The 17,773-nt window shown below is 49.7% G+C and overlaps 4 protein-coding genes across 4 annotated transcripts; 1 reads left to right on the top strand and 3 right to left on the bottom strand.

Annotated features, from left to right (window-relative positions):
- Positions 1-72: 72 nt before the first annotated feature.
- On the bottom strand, positions 73-3,366 carry UHO2_02726 (uncharacterized protein; the record flags this gene model as incomplete). Its single annotated transcript, XM_041555514.1, has 1 exon — positions 73-3,366. One exon carries the CDS (start codon positions 3,364-3,366, stop codon positions 73-75), a length of 3,294 nt encoding a protein of 1,097 aa, XP_041411448.1.
- Positions 3,367-3,808: 442 nt separating this feature from the next.
- Positions 3,809-5,242, top strand: UHO2_02725 (uncharacterized protein; the record flags this gene model as incomplete). Its single annotated transcript, XM_041555513.1, has 1 exon — positions 3,809-5,242. The coding sequence occupies one exon, from the start codon at positions 3,809-3,811 to the stop codon at positions 5,240-5,242; it is 1,434 nt and encodes a 477-aa protein (XP_041411447.1).
- A 97-nt stretch (positions 5,243-5,339) lies between these two features.
- Positions 5,340-5,873, bottom strand: UHO2_02724 (uncharacterized protein; the record flags this gene model as incomplete). Its single annotated transcript, XM_041555512.1, has 1 exon — positions 5,340-5,873. One exon carries the CDS (start codon positions 5,871-5,873, stop codon positions 5,340-5,342), a length of 534 nt encoding a protein of 177 aa, XP_041411446.1.
- A 7,369-nt stretch (positions 5,874-13,242) lies between these two features.
- Positions 13,243-17,421, bottom strand: UHO2_02723 (uncharacterized protein; the record flags this gene model as incomplete). The annotated part of the gene is made up of 3 exons (XM_041555511.1): positions 13,243-15,676; positions 15,809-16,406; positions 16,527-17,421. 3 exons carry the CDS (start codon positions 17,419-17,421, stop codon positions 13,243-13,245), a joined length of 3,927 nt encoding a protein of 1,308 aa, XP_041411445.1.
- Positions 17,422-17,773: the final 352 nt, after the last annotated feature.

Below are 17,773 nucleotides of genomic sequence, written 5' to 3'. Positions count from 1 at the left end.
GAAAGTCTACAGCACAATTGCAAAACAAAACATAAACAGCTGGGATGACAAAGTCTAGACAAGAAGGGAGGTTTACTTTCGCTCCCTAACAAACATCACCAACCACCCCAAACTAGCCGCCGTAAAGGCAACAAACAGCACCGCCAACGTTACAATATCTGGAAACCAAAACGCCTGACTATTAAACCCAAAACTACTAATAATACTCGCGGCCGGCACCTCGATATCGATGCCATACTTGTGTTCCTTCAGGCTTAGATTCCTTAGCTCGTTTACTATCAACGCTTCGTATGCGGCGTGGAAGAATGAGAGGTGTTGAAGCCATTTGAGATATCCTGGGATTCTGTCCCTGTTGATGAGTAGACCCGCGAAGAGGAGAGAGAAAAGCATGGTGAGGGAACCAACCAGGTTGGCGAGACCAGTATCGGAAATGGCGATCGAAATGAAAAAGACCGCCGAGGATGCGGAGAGGGAGAAAAGCACGAGGGTGAGGATGAATTTCCAAAATTCCGCAACACCTGGTACTAGGCCGACTAAGAAGTATACGCATCCACCGAACAGGAATGGTGGGACCACGCGGAGTGGGAGGATGTCGAATAAGAGTTTCGAGGTGAAATAGGTTAGAGGTGAATAGTATCCGTTGCTTCTCTCCCTGACGAAGAGGGCTCTTTCGTTTGCGAACATTCCCAGACTCGTAAGGCAAGAAAAGCCGAAGAGGGAAAGAATGAAGAAAAACAACCCCAACCTGTTCTGGAATCCAGAAATATCGTTCGTAACCCCGTGGTAAAGTACTCCGCAGAACAAGGCTAGTACGATCGCCAATCCGAAATGCGCAAACATCAAAATCGGATCCCTGTATAGATTCTTAAACGCTCGACCGGAGAGGATCTTGAATTGAGTCCACAGGGGAGCTTTCTTATAGCTGCGAAGGAGGGAGGATTCGTTGGCGAGATCAGGAAGATTGTTTTGGATTCCTTCGGGAGTGCGGCCGAGGAAAGCGTCGAGTTCGGATTTGGTGGTGGTGGAAATGTCGGATTCAGAGAATGCGTTGACTAGGTGGACGAGCTTGCCGCTGCTCAAGGCTGGCATCCATACGTCGCTACCGTTCGATTGCCCGTTTGCGAAGGCATTGCGCAACCCATCGGCCAGACGTGAGGTCTTCTTGCGTAGCCTTCCAACACCATCAGAGCCGTCCTCAGCGATCGAGTTGGGTCGTGTACGAAGCTCGGTGGATTCCTCCCTCGAGCTCGTACCCGTAGTGACGACACTCGTATCCGTCCTACTATGCTGCACACTTCCTCTCGAATCGCCACCCTCGACGTCATCCCCTTCGTGCTCGCCGTCTCCCAGCCCAAAGTTGCGTCTCGCAGTCAAATCAATCAAGAAATCCGCAATATTGAATCCAGGCGGACAAGGATGTCCCACCTGATCAAAGTAGTCGCTACACCTATCAAACGGTCCGGAATACACCACCCTCCCTTCCGCCAACAACAGCAACTTATCGAACAGCGCGACAATATTACTCCTGGGCTGATGGATCGAAAAGATGACCGTCCTCTTATACGTCTTGGCCAGCGTCACCAACGACTGAACGACATTGAACGCATTATACGCATCCAAACCCGAGGTCGGCTCGTCGCAGAAAAGAATACTAGGACTTGTGACCAGTTCGCAAGCGATCGAAACACGTCGCTTCTCACCACCACTAATCCCCCTTCCCTCTTTGCTACCACCAGCAGTGAAACCTGATCCGCCAATACGGCTGTCTCTAATGCCCAAGATCCCCAACTCTTGCATCGTTTCGAGAGTCCTAAACTTCTTCGCCTCCAACGACATATCCCTCGGCAACCGCAGCAAGGCGGAATAAAGAACCGTCTCGTACACCGTCAGCGTCTCCATCAACAAATCCTCCTGATCAACAAACCCAACCACGCGCTTATACTCCTGATTCGACATCTTCCTTCCATTCACCAACACCGTTCCCGATGTCACACCTCTCTTCTCCCTCCTAGCCAAAATATCCAAAAAGGTAGTCTTCCCCGCACCGCTAGCACCCACAATCGCCACCACCTCTCCTGGCTTAACACTCCCCGTAATTCCATCCAAAAGCGCTTTACTACCAATCCTATACCCAACATTCTCCCAATGAAGTGCAGCAGGAATATGGTCCTTCATCAGATCCGCCTCTTCCTCCGGTAACCTCACATTCCCCATCGCATCCTCCTTGTAGTGTCTACCCAGCAACCAAAGCAAGCTAACCGACACTACCACTACGAGGATCGCAGCGATGGCACTGATCACCACCCACGTAGTCGGCTTCTCCGGCGCAATTGGAGTCTGATACCCTGGGACCTGACTGAAATGTATACACTCCCCTGACTTACACGTGATGAAAATAGCTTCATCACCAAACACATCCGAAATCAGCCCGTTCATACCCGGCTCTTCAAACCGACACTTTCTTGCCCCATCCCCACTCGCCTCCGTCTTACAACTCATCTTGCCTGGCCCCTTAATCTCTTCCGTCAAAAAGTCCGAAATATCGATACTCCCCGACTCCCCACAAAGCATCCTCCCCGGAATACACTTACAACTGACCTTTTTACAATCGTAGGAAGTCCTGTTGCTCGTTTTCCCCAACTCGATCGTCTCTTCACAATCCTCCAATCCGCAATAGAACGACTCTCTCGCTCCGATCCAGAACTGAAAGTTACAACTCGCCTCCCCTTTATCGCAGCTGAACGTAACCTGCGGTGGTCTGTCAGGTAGCATGTCGACAATCTTCTGATTCGTCACATCGCATTCCTGAAAATTCTGCTGCATAGTTGCCCCACCATCATAACATGTTCCATTCTCGCCGAGACGTTCTCCGCCCAGGATAAAATTGGAGCATGCAGCATCGGTGTTGCAAAGGTTACAGTTGAGACCGGACCAACCGTCGGAGCAAGAGCAGGAGTCTTTATCGCCCGGTTCGCCTTTAGGGAATCGTTTTGTGCCGTCAGCGGGGGAACCGCAGAGCGGGGAGCGACAGTCAGGTCCACCGAATCCGACGGGACAGGAACAGAGACCGTCGTATTCGTTGCATTCGCCGAATTGGTAGCATTCGTAGGCGGGGAGCTGACAGTTGAAGCATGAAGGTTCGGGACAGGGAGGACAGTTGGGTGAATGGTTGGGAGGGTTCGAGGTGTTGGTGGTGGTGGAGAAGATGGAGCGGTAGGTTTGGAGGTATCGCTTTTCGAGGATGGGGTTGAGGCCTCGGGCGGTGGAGGTGGCGTTGACTGGTGGGGTGAGGGCGAGGAATGCGATGAGGAGCGCGGTGAGGACGTTAACGATGACGGATGCTGAAACTCGCCGCAGCTTAGACATTACTGTTGGTCTCATCGTGACTGCGACCTTGCCGCGACTTGAACGGATACGATCGAAGGACGGTGCTGAAATCAGAGATGGCGAAGTCGACGCATATGAAGGGAAAGGTGAATGGTGAGATGGTGGTGATGATAGTGTTGGAAGGGTCCTCCTCTGCTTGTGTTGAGCTGGGCGATAACCCATATTCAGCACAAGTCAGGAACAGTTCAACTGCCGCTTTGGCCGCTCTCACCGCCGCATTCGCCCAATTCTCTGTGTGGGGGTTTCCGATCTTCCGATCTATCTCCTCAAGATCTTAATCGGCGATGATTTTTTTCAATCCACGGCGATTACCAAACCCTTTCTTCTCACACTTTCCTTCATGCTCATTTCCTCCTCTTCCTAACCACCCCACATCGCCCCCATCCTCTACAAACATTTCTATACAAGGACAGCGTACAAGATGACAGAACATGACCTCTCTGCTTTGCACGGTTTCCTAGACGACCTAGACATCGTCGAGAACGGCAACGAAGACCCTCGCGCAGCTAAACTGAAAGCTCTCTTCGAACATGCCAAAGCCACATACACTGCCAAAATTGATACTCCCACTTGGTACATTTCCCCTGCCACCCCATCAATTACCACTAACCGATTTGATCTCGCCACCTTTACCATTCCCAGCCCAAACGATCTCCTCGCACAGCGCAAAGCAGATCGAACAGGAACAACAAATCAAGAATGGACCGCTAACTATCTTTATACCGAGGGACACTTCGAGAAGTGTTTATCCTACGCTGCTTCTTTCGCGCTGAGTATGGGGATAGACTTCCCGTTCGCAGAGGGAGGAAAGAAGGCGGAGGAGGGAGATTATGATAGCTCTCAAATGGCATTACAAAGGTCGAAAGCGGAGAGGGAGATGAGTAAGCATTGGGGGGTGGTCAAAGATGTTGTTGATTCCGGTGTTCGTTCGCTCCTCTCACTGCTCAGAACGTCTTTTTTGACGAGCATCGAAACATGGGTACCCTCGTCCAGCTCTAGCAACAAGACGCATCAACTCGAGAAGGTGGATCTGAACATCTTAGCCCGCGGCTTTCTGGCGTTTAGCATGAGAGAAATCCGCGTCGGAGCTGGTGATTCTCGTTCGGGCTACTCGGGGATGGTTCTTCCGCCCACTGCACCCTCTTCTTTTCCAAGCGTGAATATGGAAAAGGTGAAGTTGCAGAACTGGACTGTGACGCATGGACTTGCACTCACAGCAGGCGATCTTGCGCTTGAGCTTGGGTTATATAGAACCGCTATCGAAGCACATACGTTGTTCCTCGCCTGCCGAGGTCAGATGTGGCGGGTGTTGCTCTCGCTTGCTCACGAAGTGAGCCGCTATGCTCAAGCACTTTCTGCGCAAAACCGGGCAAGTGAGAAGAGCATAAAAGCTTTAGAAATAGTCGCAAAAGCGGCGGTCGTTTCGGCGCTACAAGCCGTGCCCAGACCAAGGAGGGTAGAACTGGCTAAGGGGGTGATTGTGGAGCATAAAGTCATTCCGAAAGAGTGGATTGGTAGAGCACTGAAGGGGGGTGAGGAGGAGGAGGCGGTGCTTAAGGCTGAAGACGAATTACTCTTCAAGGGTCTACTGCAGAATGTTACCGGAGATCAAGGGGGGAAGCAATGGCCGGTTGTGCCAGAAGAGATTGGAATAGCGTTGGTCAAGGTTGTATTCGCAAAGAAGAGTGGGCTTTTTGCGATTTATCAAAAGTTCCCGACTTATATAAGGGAGTATAAGGGAAGGCTGGACGCTGCCGTAGCTTACCGTAATGGAGCTCAGGAATGGGGAGGAGAACTTGATGCAGCGGAAGAAGAAGAATCGGAGAATGGTCCACGAAGCGTTCGCACTCTCTAACTCACACTGTATGTACCATCACACATATACCCATCTGACCCATACAATACAGTACTGTACATTATATCAAATCCATCTATCGTACAGCAGCTTCCATCTATCTGATAAGATTCCTAATCTCACTCAACTCAAACCCAGCAGCCTTAACCACCGGTGCCCTCAAACTAGCCTCCTCAGCCTCCAAATGAGGCAACAACACATCCCTCAACCCATCCACCAACTTTTTTATCTTCGCATAATCAAACACCTCTTCCAACTCTCCCTCCCTCACCTTTCCACTCCGTAACGCCTTGCTCACTTCCCCTACATACTTCTCCAGGTTTTCGATGGCTTTATGCATCTGTGCGTGCTCCTTTGTATGTTGACTCGAGTGTCCGAACTGCGGCAATTTCTTAGCGAGGACGGGGAAGATATAACGCTCTTCGATCGTGTGGTGCGTTTCAAGGTATTGACAGAGAGAAGCGCAGGAGTAGAGTAGGTTGGCGAGGTTGGAGAGTTTGGATTTGGAGGGGGAAGTGGGGGAAACGGTGGAAAGAAGGGTTGTGATTTGGGATAGAGTGTGTCGGAAATGTTCGTGGAAGGGGAGCATGCCGTTGTAGAGGGAGTCCCAGGGGTCGGGGCTGAGCGACATTGTGTGTGAACTTCTGATGGGGATTAGAGGTAGGTTTGGTCGTCGAGGGGCGGCGTTACGATGAAGGGTAGGGGTGATTGATGCGGTGGCGATCTTCCTTGCAAGGCTGGTATTTAGCAGGCTGCGGGTTGGAAAGCTCAACCCAGGCTGGCGGCGTGTGAATGTTCGTAGAGACTGCAGTTTGGATGATAGATGTGATAGCAGAACTGCTCTGTGGCTATGATAGTATGGGTTAGAGAATGGTAGGGGATGAAGGATGGTTGATGGCTAGAAAGATGCTCGTAAATACTAGGGGGTTTCAGTTATCTCTGAGTTTTGAAAACACAATACTTTGAAAATATGTTTGGGCCCAATTTTTGATGCCCCAAGAAACTGCACAGGCCTGTGACATGTGCATCTTGGAGTTTCACTTGACTTGGCTGGTAAAAACAATCTCTGATTCCCTACACCAGGTCAAGATCAAAGTGATCATATCAGACATTGTTGAACACTATACTGAACAATGCCAAAACTTTTGATTGAAAAGCTAAAGCAAATAGCTTACATCACACCTGTTCTGATCACTGTCTTCTGTGAGCCTCATGCCATCAGTTTTGTCTCTCCTGCCATTCGGCAAAGGCCAATGTTGTCATTCCCATCCTTTGAGATTCTGCTGTTGTGTCCTCAAAAGGGCAGCCATGAGAAGCAAAGAGTGCAGTGAGCATCTCCTCCCTAAGATCCAGTGCTTTCTCCTGCCTGAACTTCTGGACTCGGTTCTGAGACATGCCCTCCATGGCAGCAGCCTGTTCCTGTTCATATTGCTGCTGGTTTTCCCTTCATTGTATCCTTGCATCTTCAGTAGCCTGCTGATATGCTTCCATCCCTGACATGGTCTCCAGCACCTCAGCTTCAGATAGAGTTTCTGATGCCTTAAGGTATTCTGCCACCTCATCTGGTCAATCATAACAGCTTGTGAATGTATGTGCAATGATACAAGCCTGGACCATATGTGCAGCTTTCTCATGGTCCTCTTCTTGATACAGGTTGCCTCGAAATCCCATGAGACATTGGAAGCAGTTCTTGAGGTAGGCAATGCCATGTTCAGCCTTGACACAAATGCGGGAGAGTGAATAGTTGAAGTAGTGGAGATCTCTGCTCTTTGCAGCTGCAGTGTTGCTGTATGGTCCAACTGTGTAGCTGGAGTAGCCATAACCAGCATCAACCCAGACAAACTCACCTTCATCAAGATGCAAATGAGGCTTCGCAACAATACCACTGCCTGAAGCCCAGACTCATGCATCATGTGATGACCCAGGATGTCCAACCACTGACTCAACAATGCACAAGGAATGAGGGAGGAAGACAAGGGCAATGTTGAATGTATAATCACCCTTGTATGAGTAATGCTCATGAGCATTGAGTGCTGGCTTCCAAGCAAGATTGATGTGTGTACCATCTACCACCAACCATCCTCTAGACCATTCCTTGACTCCACTCTTATCAGCAGCCCATGCTTTTGCCTTAGCACACTCATCTTCAGTTGCAAAGGTTACTACCTTGCTGTTCAGCTCATATAGGCCTGCAATAGTCCTATCTGTCCACACATGAACTGAGCCCCAACTGCAACTGCAGGCAAATGCAACATCATGAACTCCACCACCATTTCCTGCCCGTCCAAGCCGATATAGACCAACTGCCACTTGCTGCTGAACATGCCGAAAGCTTGATATTGATCTGAAGGCATTGGTTGTGCTGAGTCTGTAAGTGAGAGCTTGGAATGCATCTGGGGTCATGTGAACAGCCCCTCAAAAGAGCTTGTGGTTGATGACAGCATATCGATCAAGCATGTTGATGAGGGGATCCTTTCGTTGTGGCAGTTGAAGGCATTCAACTGTGTATCAAGACTGGCTGATGATGTTGTAAGTCCTGATGAGTGCAAATGAGATAGCATGATCAAACATGTCATCATCAGAATCTTCAAGGTCATCATTAGGGTGCCAAGTGGCATTGACATCCATCAGATCAAGTTGCATCTTGGATTCCACCATCAATGAGTGCATGATGGTGGTCTCAATGTCGTCCAGGAGGTGCTGTTTGTCGGAAGTGCACACCATGGTTGAAGTAGAGGGCCAGAAATAGGAGAGGATGATGTGGTCCAAAAGAGAGTCCAAAGCTACAAACACAACGCAGCTGAGTTCTGTGCATCTGAGTTCTGTGCAACATGCATGCTTGGAACCAGGGCTACATGCAGCATTCCTCCACCAAGATCATTCTTCCACACTTACACCAATCAGCATCTTGTATGTGGAACAATTCATCACATTGAAGCAATCTACATTTGAGAGATTACATGGAAGACTGGGTATGGGGTATGCTAGTCTTACATATTGAGAGCTAGCTTTACAGAGAGCAATGGTACAATAAGTCAGAAACACAGGAACAGAACTTGGAGAACTCAAAAGGAACACCATTCTTGCCAAATGGTCTACTCACAAGCTGAATCACTGTTGTCCTGCTGATCCATGGCAAGAACCAGTGGGTCAAGTTCAAGATTGCTTTGACTACTTCCTGCAATGTTGCCAAAGGGTAGATTAGGGTTCATCATCTGCACCATCTCCATGAGCCAACCATGCTCTTCAGTTTGCATGTGCTCTTGTCTCTCACTTTCTTCCCTGGCAAATTGAATGTGCATTTCCTCCCTCTTTGTGCATTCCTCCTCAACCTTGATTCTTGCCTGAAGCATGTCTTGGGTGCAGGCCCACACAATTTCTGACAGCTCTTCTCACTTGCTCTTGGAAGTGGAGGGTCAAGACTTCTTGGGTATTGTACCTGTGGCTGGAGAATAGAAAACAGAGCCACCATCACCATTGTCCACTTCATCAGCCTCAAAAGCGATGCTGGATGAGCACTGGTGGGTTGGAGTTGTCATGGGCCTGGATGCACAGAGAAGAAGGAAGAACTGAAGTTCATATGAAGGCAGCACAGGAATCAAGGGATTGGGCAGAATGTAGGATTTGTGGCAGAGCTCACTGAGATCGGCAGTATAATCAGCTCTATGACAGATCTCAGTGAAATCAGCATGAGCATCATCGATATCACGAATCCCACCAGAATCTGCAGCAAGCAAGATCATGTGGCAGATTCCGTGGAGATCAGTAGTAAGGATGTCCATATGACAATTCACATGTGAGGAGGACCAAGCTCTGCTGGGCCAAGGACCAAGTCTTGCCAAGACAGGGACCGAGCTCAGTGACATGCAGTCAGTTACCACTCAGGGGCACACAGGACAGGAGTAAAGGAGAATCATCGCCAGTCAAAGGAAGGAGAGCTGTGTAAAGGACACCAGCAAGAAGGACATGAAGAGGAGGAGCAGTGTGTCATGGGCCTGAATGCTCAAGAAGCAGGAGGGTCACTGGTTCATATGGAAGGAGCACAGGTATCGGAGATCTAGTCGATACCAGTAGAGAGCATGGTCATAGTGCAGTCTCCATGGAGACCATGGACTCCTATGGACTCACATGCAAAGGAGCACTGAGCCATATGCAAGGAGGGCCAGGCACAGCCACAAGGAGGACCAAGCTCAAGGAGCAGGCGCAGCCATGAGGAGGACCAAGCTCAGATGGTTACCACTCAGGGGCTCGAGAGAGCAGTGTCGACAGGTCCTGAGGAGGAGGAGCAGTGTCGAAGGAGTCGACACCACTCAGGAGGCACAAGGGTGCCAAACAAGCAGGATAGCAAGGAGGAGGAGCAGTGTTGAAGGAGTCAACACAGTTCAAGAGGCACAGGGGTACCAAGCAAGCAGGAGAGGCCCCCTGACAAACAGTACTCGATGAAGAAGGTACTCTCTGGAGAGAGAGCAGGAGCAGCGTCGCTGGCGATGCTGTGAAGAGGTATATAACCATGCTTTCTCATCATCAAAGGTCGAGTGGATCCTCATCCACTCTACTCACCATACAACTAGTCAATACTTTAGAAACATAAGTACTCATTAGTTTTCAGTCAGCATAGCAGCAATCAATCAAGGTTGCTCCTCATTGTAGTGTGTGTGTTGTATCACCACTACCTGACGTCCGAAGGCGCCCATAGCAGGTTAGCAGTCCAGATCAAGATAGAACCGAAGGCAGTAGTCCACTGTGGTCCAGGGGTACCAAGCAAGCAGGAGAGGCCCCCTGACAAACAGTACTCAATGAAGAAGGTACTCTCTGGAGAGAGAGCAGGAGCAGCATCACTGGCGATGCTGTGAAGAGGTATATAACCATGCTTTCTCATCATCAAAGGTCAAGTGGATCCTCATCCACTCTACACACAACCATCATAACTAGTTATCACTTCAGCATAAGTATATATTAGTTTCAGTCAGCATAGCAGCAATCTATCAAGGTTGCTCCTCATTGTAGTGTGTGTGTTGTATCACCACTACCTGACGTCCGAAGGTGCCCCATAGCAGGTTAGCAGTCTGGATCAAGATAGAACCAAAGGCAGTAGTCCACTGTGGTCTGGGGATCACCTCAAGCATCAGTCAACACACTGGACACTCGTGTTGACACCACCAACCTTATCACCAACACCATCAACCTCATTATCATCAACACCCACCAACCTTATCACCAATGTCATCAACCTCATCATCATCAACACTCACACCAGACCTTGGTATCATCCTAATCTAAGCATTGATATTGATCATGCCAAGCTACCCCTGAACAGAGTGTCCACCGAGGTCAGCTGAAACCTATGATAGTATATACCCGAATGCCACCCATCGCACAACTTGATAGTCGCCGAGCAACTAGCTCATCAAGACCGATACCAAGACAATAGCTGTTGCACAGTTTGATAGTCACTGAGTATCTCAACAGACTGACCTGGGTTTCAGGTGCGAGACCCCTGACATCTATGAGTACCTAGTGATGCCCTTTGGCCTAGCCAATGCTCCAGCTCACTGTCAGGGGTCTTGTGCCTGAAACCCAGGTCAGACTGTCAAGATACTCAGTGACTATCAAACTGTGCAACAGCTATTGTCTCGGTATCAGTCTCGATAAGCTAGTTGCTTGGCAACTATCAAGTTGTGCGATGGGTGGCATTTGGGTATATAATATCGTAGGTTTCGGCTGACCTCTGTGGACACTCTGTTCAGGGGTAGCTTGGCACAATCAATATCAATGTGTAGGTTATGATGACACCAAGGTTTGGTGTGAGTGTTGATGATGATGAGGTTGATGGTGTCAGTGATAAGGTTGGTGGATGTTGATGGTAATGAGGTTGATGGTGTTGGTGATAAGGTTGGTGGTGTCAACACGAGTGTCCAGTGTGTTGACTGATGCTTGAGGTGATCCCCAGACCACAGTGGACTACTGCCTTTGGTTCTATCTTGATCCAGACTGCTAACCTGCTATGGGGCACCTTCGGACGTCAGGTAGTGGTGATACAACACACACACTACAATGAGGAGCAACCTTGATAGATTGCTGCTATGCTGACTGAAACTAATATATACTTATGCTGAAGTGATAACTAGTTATGATGGTTGTGTGTAGAGTGGATGAGGATCCACTTGACCTTTGATGATGAGAAAGCATGGTTATATACCTCTTCACAGCATCGCCAGTGATGCTGCTCCTGCTCTCTCTCCAGAGAGTACCTTCTTCATTGAGTACTGTTCAGGGGGCCTCTCCTGCTTGCTTGGCACCCCTGTGCCTCTTGAGCTGTGTCGACTCCTTTGACACTGCTCCTCCTCCTTGCTATCCTGCTTGTTTTGCACCCTTGTGCCTCCTGAGTGGTGTCAACTCCTTTGACACTGCTCCTCCTCCTCAGGACCTGCTTGCTGGTTCCCTATACACTGCTCCTTCTCCTTTGACCAGTGATGGTTCCTTTGACTCTTGTCTCTCGAGCCCCTGAGTGGTAACCATCTGCATGCTCCTTGAGCTTGGTCCTCTTCATGGCTGTGCCTGCTCCTTGAGCTTGGTCCTCCCCATGGCTGTGCCTGGCCCTCCTTGCATATGGCTCAGTGCTCCTTTGCATGTGAGTCCATAGGAGTCCATGGTCTCCATGGAGACTGCACTACGACCATGCTCTCTACTGGTATCGACTAGATCTCTACCTGTGCCCCTCTCATATGAACCAGTAACCCTCCTGCTTCCTGAGCATTTAGGCCCATGACAATTGGCACACTTAACATGAATCAACTAAGTTGTACTTACTGAGCTGTTGTGATCCATGTCTTGAAGAAGTACTCCAGCACTGGTCTGCTGTGAGATGGTCTTCTTGATGTTGTTGTATTGTTCAGTGAGCCAGCAAATCTTAGTCTTTACTTGACCAGCACCACCAACAGTAGACTCATCTGGGAACAGCTCCTGCCATATCTGCCTGCAGATAATGTCTTTGTTTGTCTTCAAACCCTTTTGCTGTTCCACAGTCAAATGTCCTGGCAATAGAACACATTGGTATTGATCATTATTGTAGATGATATCAACAAGGTTACTTATGTTGCTAGGTGACCAATTGAAGTAGGCAATATGATCTGTTTTGTTGAACCTGCTGCCACAAGTACTGGCTTGATGGCTGTGAGCTGCAGAGATTCAAGTTGGGTGGGTAGAGGCTTGGTGAGGCAAAGAACTGGCAGATGTGGTGGCATTGGAACCAGAAGGAGTGGAGGAGGACAAAGGGGAAGTGGGAGAGGTTGCTGGCTGAGTCAACTCAGCCCCAGCCAAGGTGCTGGAAGTTGCAGAAGGGTGGGGCTGATGAGAGCCATCAAGGTTGGACTGAGCTGACATTGTGTTGTGCTGTGAAGCAGTTGAAGACTGCTCTGATGCTGGAGCCAATCCAGAGGCTTTCTGCAAAGCTGTGATTAGTGTATTGTTGTTGATATGGTCATGAGGGGATGGCATGTCCATGTCCTGGTGCTGACAGGGAGGAAATGCTACTGGAGATGGTGATAGAAGTGAAGCAAGGACAGATGTAACTCAAAGTGTGAGAAAGTGTAGACAGTGCAGAAAGTGGAGTTCAAGGGTTGTGTGCAAAATTGTGTTAGAACCATGTGATATCAGCACATGACAAAAACTCCTGCTGAAAACTCAAATATTCAGAAACCTGGGCTCATGGCAAAAATAAGTAGAGGTTTTCAAAACTTCTGAGCTTTTCTTTCCTGGCAGAGCTTACTTAAGCAGCGAGTTTTCAAAATCCAAAAAAACCATGAAAACTCAGAGTTTTGAAAACTCAGAGAAAACTGAAACCCCCTACTGCGATAAGCTGAACCCAAATCTCGGACTTTAACTTTTAGTTGAGGAATCTGATTTTCTGCGTAGATGATGATAGTCTAACTACAAGCTCAAGTCCGGGCATTTCAAAGTCTTTGTAGCTTGCGCGCACGTGCAGGGCTGCAGCGGGAGTTTTATCCCGGCCGGGATCCCTGCTTCGTCGCATCTCCCTCAACTGCCTCCCTCAGTGGCAAGGCAGGAGACTGCCAGGCCACTGCATCATGCTGGGCCTTTAGGCCCAGTTCCTGTCGCATGCACTGTAGTATAGTCTTTCCCACCGGTTTGGTAAAGAGGTCTGCCAAGTTATCTGCAGTGTTAATGTACTTGATCCTGACCTTTCCATCTTGCACGTTGTCTCTGATGAAGTGGTATTTGGTGTCAATGTGCTTTAACTTCCAGTGTTGCGCAGGGTCCTTGCTAACCTGGATGGTGCCAGTGTTGTCTGAAAAGATTGTAGGGATACCAACATCAATTCCGACAGCCTTGAAGAGGTGTTTGAAGAACAGGACCTCTCGTGCGGCTTCTGTCGCAGCTACAAATTCTGCTTCCACCGCCGATAAGGCAGTGCAGCGCTGTAGGGCTGATTTCCATGCTACCAGGTTACCACACACGAACACCGCTGAACCAGATGAGCTTTTGCATTGTGCTGTAGCATCGCTTGCCCAGTTTGCATCGCTGTGTGCCATCAGAAAGTCTTGTTGCTTGTTGCTGCCATATTGCAAGTGGATATCTCGTGTGTGGTCCAAATATTGGAGTACTTTCTGTGCAGCGTTATAGTGCTCCCTTGACGGTTGTGTCATATAGCGTGCAAGGACGCCAACAGCTTGGCTGATGTCTGGACGTGTTCCATTAGACAGCCACAGGAGTTTGCCGACGATCTGTGGGTACTCCTTACATTCTGCTATGCTTGCTGCCGTTTCTGGGACTGGGATGTCTTGGAGTGGTACGCTAGACTTCCTTCTGCGCTTGTCCAAATGTTCATCCAGAAGCTGCTTAACATAACTGGTTTGCTCGAGGTCCATGGTTTTCGCTTCTTGATCCCTGGTGATTTTAATCCCAAGGAAGTGGGAGACATTGCCACCATCCTCCATCCGCCATCTTTGGCCTATTTCCTCCTTGATACGCCTTACTGTTTCTAGGGTTGGAGCTATAATTAACATGTTGTCAACATAGATGACCACTATTGCAAAGTTATCCCCTTCTCCTCTGGTGTAGATGCATGGTGCGCAGTCGAGCCTGTGGAAGTTTGAGCGTCGCAGGAACTTATCAAACTCCATGTTCCATTCCCGTCCCGACTGTTTAAGGCCATACAGTCCCTTGATGACTCGGTAGGCTTTCCCTTTCGGCACCTTGGCACCTTCTGGTGGTTTCATGTAGATCACATGGTTGAGTGTGGAGTTGAGGTAAGCCATTGTGATGTCAAGCTGATGGACTTCCCAGTTGCGCTCCACTACCAAGGATAACAGGGCTCTTATTGCACTGAGCGGTGCCACAGGCGCAAAGGTTTCTTCGAAGTCGATACCCTCCTGCTGTGTGAAGCCCCGTGCGACGAGTCTCGCTTTGTGCCAGACAGGTATGCCATCGGCATCCAATTTGAGCCGAAGGACTATTTTGGAGTCGACAAGTCTAGTGTTTGGTGGAACGTCCACAATCTCCCATGTTCCCATTGCCTCAAGTCCGTCCAGCTCCTTGCGTATGGCTTCCTGCCATTGTTGTGCATCGTCGCTGGCAAGTGCCTCCTTTAAGGTCAGCGTGAGGTTCAGGGTGGCTGTGTGTGCTTCTCCAATTATCTCTTCAACATCGAGCTCCGACCTGTTGTCATCTGTAGGGTCAGCAGGTGGTGCAGTGTGTATCTTGGGAAGTGGGTCTTCCATGTTGAGTACTTCCACCTCCAATTCGGGCTTGTCGCTATCTGTCTCGGGTCTAGTACCTTCTGCTTCGAGGCTCTCGAAACCGAACTGCAGTGGGCTCTGCACACTGGGGCGATCATGCCAACCTTTGGCTTCATGGAATGTGGCTGAGTTGCTCCACCATATAGATGGGGTGTGGCTGGGGGTGAAGAATTTCCAGCCCTTGTGCTCGTCATCGTAGCCGACCATGATTCCTGGGATTGCTCTTATGCCATGCTTTCCAGTATGATCCTTCCTGGGGAGGTGGACCCAAGCGAGGCAACCAAAGACACACAGCTGCTTGGCCAAACCATGTGCCGACTTGTGGTGGAAGTCCTCATATGGAATCCTATTTGCTTTGGTAGAGGGTGTCAAGTTCAGTGTGTGCCCTGCAGCCATGATGGTGTAGGGCCACAGCTCCTTTGGTACTGATCTCTGGATGAGCATTGCACACATCTTTTCTTGAAGGGATCTGATCATGCGCTCTGCTCTCCCATTCTGGGCACTGACATATGGTGTGGTTTTCTGCCATTTGAACCCTGCTTCTCGTTTCCATTCTTCTGCTCCAAAGCTGGACCACTCTGTTCCATTGTCACTGTGGATGCACTTTAGCGTGTGGTCCGTTGCTATCTCTGCTGCCTTGATCCATGCCTTTAGAGCGGGGAATGCTTTGGCCTTGCTGAGGAGTGGTTTCACATATACATAGGATGATGAGTCATCTACAACTACCAGTGCATGGTGGTAGTTGGGATGACCTTTCAGGTCCGTCATCAAGTCAATGTGTACCAGCTCCAGGGGTGCCTGGGCTCACTCTGTTTTGCTACTTGTCATTCTTGCGCATGTTTGCTTTGCTTGGCTGCAACAGTTGCAGTCCCTTGCATCATGTCCAAGCTGTGTCTCTTTTCCTAAGTAGTGGGCCTGGATTTGCTTGGTCTTGTTCCTGCCAGGATGACCGAATCGTTCATGCCATAGTTTGCTCGTCATGTGGCTTGTGGGTTTTGCTGGTGTTGTGGTGGCATCAATGCCCTCTAGGGGATCATTGAGCTGTGCTGCTAGGGAGTCACCGTAAACCTCCCATCTCTTCTTGCGCCAGTTGGTCTTGCTCTTGACCATGCTCCCATCATGCTGGAGGATAGTAGCTCCAGATTCTTCAAATATCATGCATGCACCATTTTCAGTCAACGCTGGGATGGACAATAGGTTCTTGCTAAGGTTGGGAACGTGAAGTACATCAGTGAGTGGTATCTTAATGTCTCTTACTTGCAGAGTTGCATCGCCTATTGCCTGTACTCGCAATCGTTCATGTCCAGCAGTATCTATGGATCCTTGCTTCGGCGTTGGGGCAATGAGCTTACCCTCATCACGTACCATGTGATGTGTAGCTCCAGAGTCGAGAATCCATGTACTGTCTTGGTTGCGGTTGCCAGTGTTGCTTACGAAGAAGGTGCACCCGAGTCCCTATCCCTGCTGGGTAGGAGTTAGCTCCTGACTGTTGGTGCAGTTGATGGCAATGTGCCCGGGTTGCCTACACTTATAGCACTTGGCCGGTTCGTTAGGGTTTGTGGGGTCACGCCTGCCCCTATTGTAGCCCTCTTGGTTAAGAATCTGCCTATGCTCGCCAGCTTGGCCTGTTGAACTTCTATTGCTCGCGACTCTGGCCGTGGCTCGGATACAACCTGAGAGCTCAGCTTCTTGGTGCTTCTTAGCTAGTGCATGATAGGCATACTCATAGCTGCAACCAGGTTGAGCAGCTTTGAGGGAGTCTACTGTCTGGGTGTAGAGCCAGTCATCCTTGACGCAGTGGTACAGGGTAGACTTCTTGAGCTTTTCGTCCATGCGGCTGCTGAGCCTGGCTGCGTCATTCCAGATTTGATCAAGCTCCTTACCGAGGTTGACAATGTTGCGCTGGGCTAGCTTGACTTCGTGTACCCAGTCGTGAATGGCGGAGAGTTTAACTTCATCGTTTATTGTGAGAGCAGCTTTGAGCTTCTTGTAGAGTGTAGAGCCAAGCTGCTCCTCCTCACCTTGCTCCCGCACTGTGTAGGTGTTGATACGGCTGGTGGGTCCGTGGTCACAGGAGGACAAGATGAGACCCAGCAAGTGGCTGTCCAGTTCCTCATCATAGTTGGTATGGCCACTGGAAATCTCCTCAGTGAGGATCCGCTTGGCGTTCTTGATTGGGCGGATACAGTCCATGAACATTGGCTCCCAGATGGCCCAGTTGTTCTCGTTGAGCTTGACGATTTGCGAGATGATGCTGAGCACCGACTTGGGGATCTTCTCCGCTTGGTTGGTGTTGGGTTGGAGGTTCATTAGCGAGAAGGCGCGCTCCAAGACTTGGTCTTCATCCCAGTTGGTGTGAGTTTCCCTGATCATCTGCATGGTGCATTCAAGTAGCACTATGCTATCTACTCTTGGTGGCATCCTGGTGGCGAGGTGCTAGAAGCTGCTGAGCTTCAGACTCTTAATCAGTTGAGGAATCTGATTTTCTGCGTAGATGATGATAGTCTAACTACAAGCTCGAGTCTGGGTGTTTCAAAGTCTTTGTAGCTCGCGTGCGCGCACGGGGCTGCAGCGGGAGTTTTATCCCGGCCGGGATCCCTGCTTCGTCGCATCTCCCTCAACTCTTTTTATCTCCTTCCGCGCTTCCTGCAGAGCCACGCCGCGGGTCGCTTCCATTCGCTGCCGCCGCCACGCTTTTCGTTCCTGGCATCACCATTCGTCGCTGAACATCGGGCTACTCATACCACACTATCAAACCTAGAGTGGTTAGAAG

Source organism: Ustilago hordei, assembly GCF_900519145.1.
Source record: "Ustilago hordei strain Uho2 genome assembly, contig: UHO2_contig_04, whole genome shotgun sequence".
NCBI classification, from domain to species: Eukaryota; Fungi; Basidiomycota; class Ustilaginomycetes; order Ustilaginales; family Ustilaginaceae; genus Ustilago; species Ustilago hordei.
The sequence above is the reverse complement of the archived record's forward strand: the minus strand, read 5'-3'. Positions and strand labels throughout refer to the sequence as shown.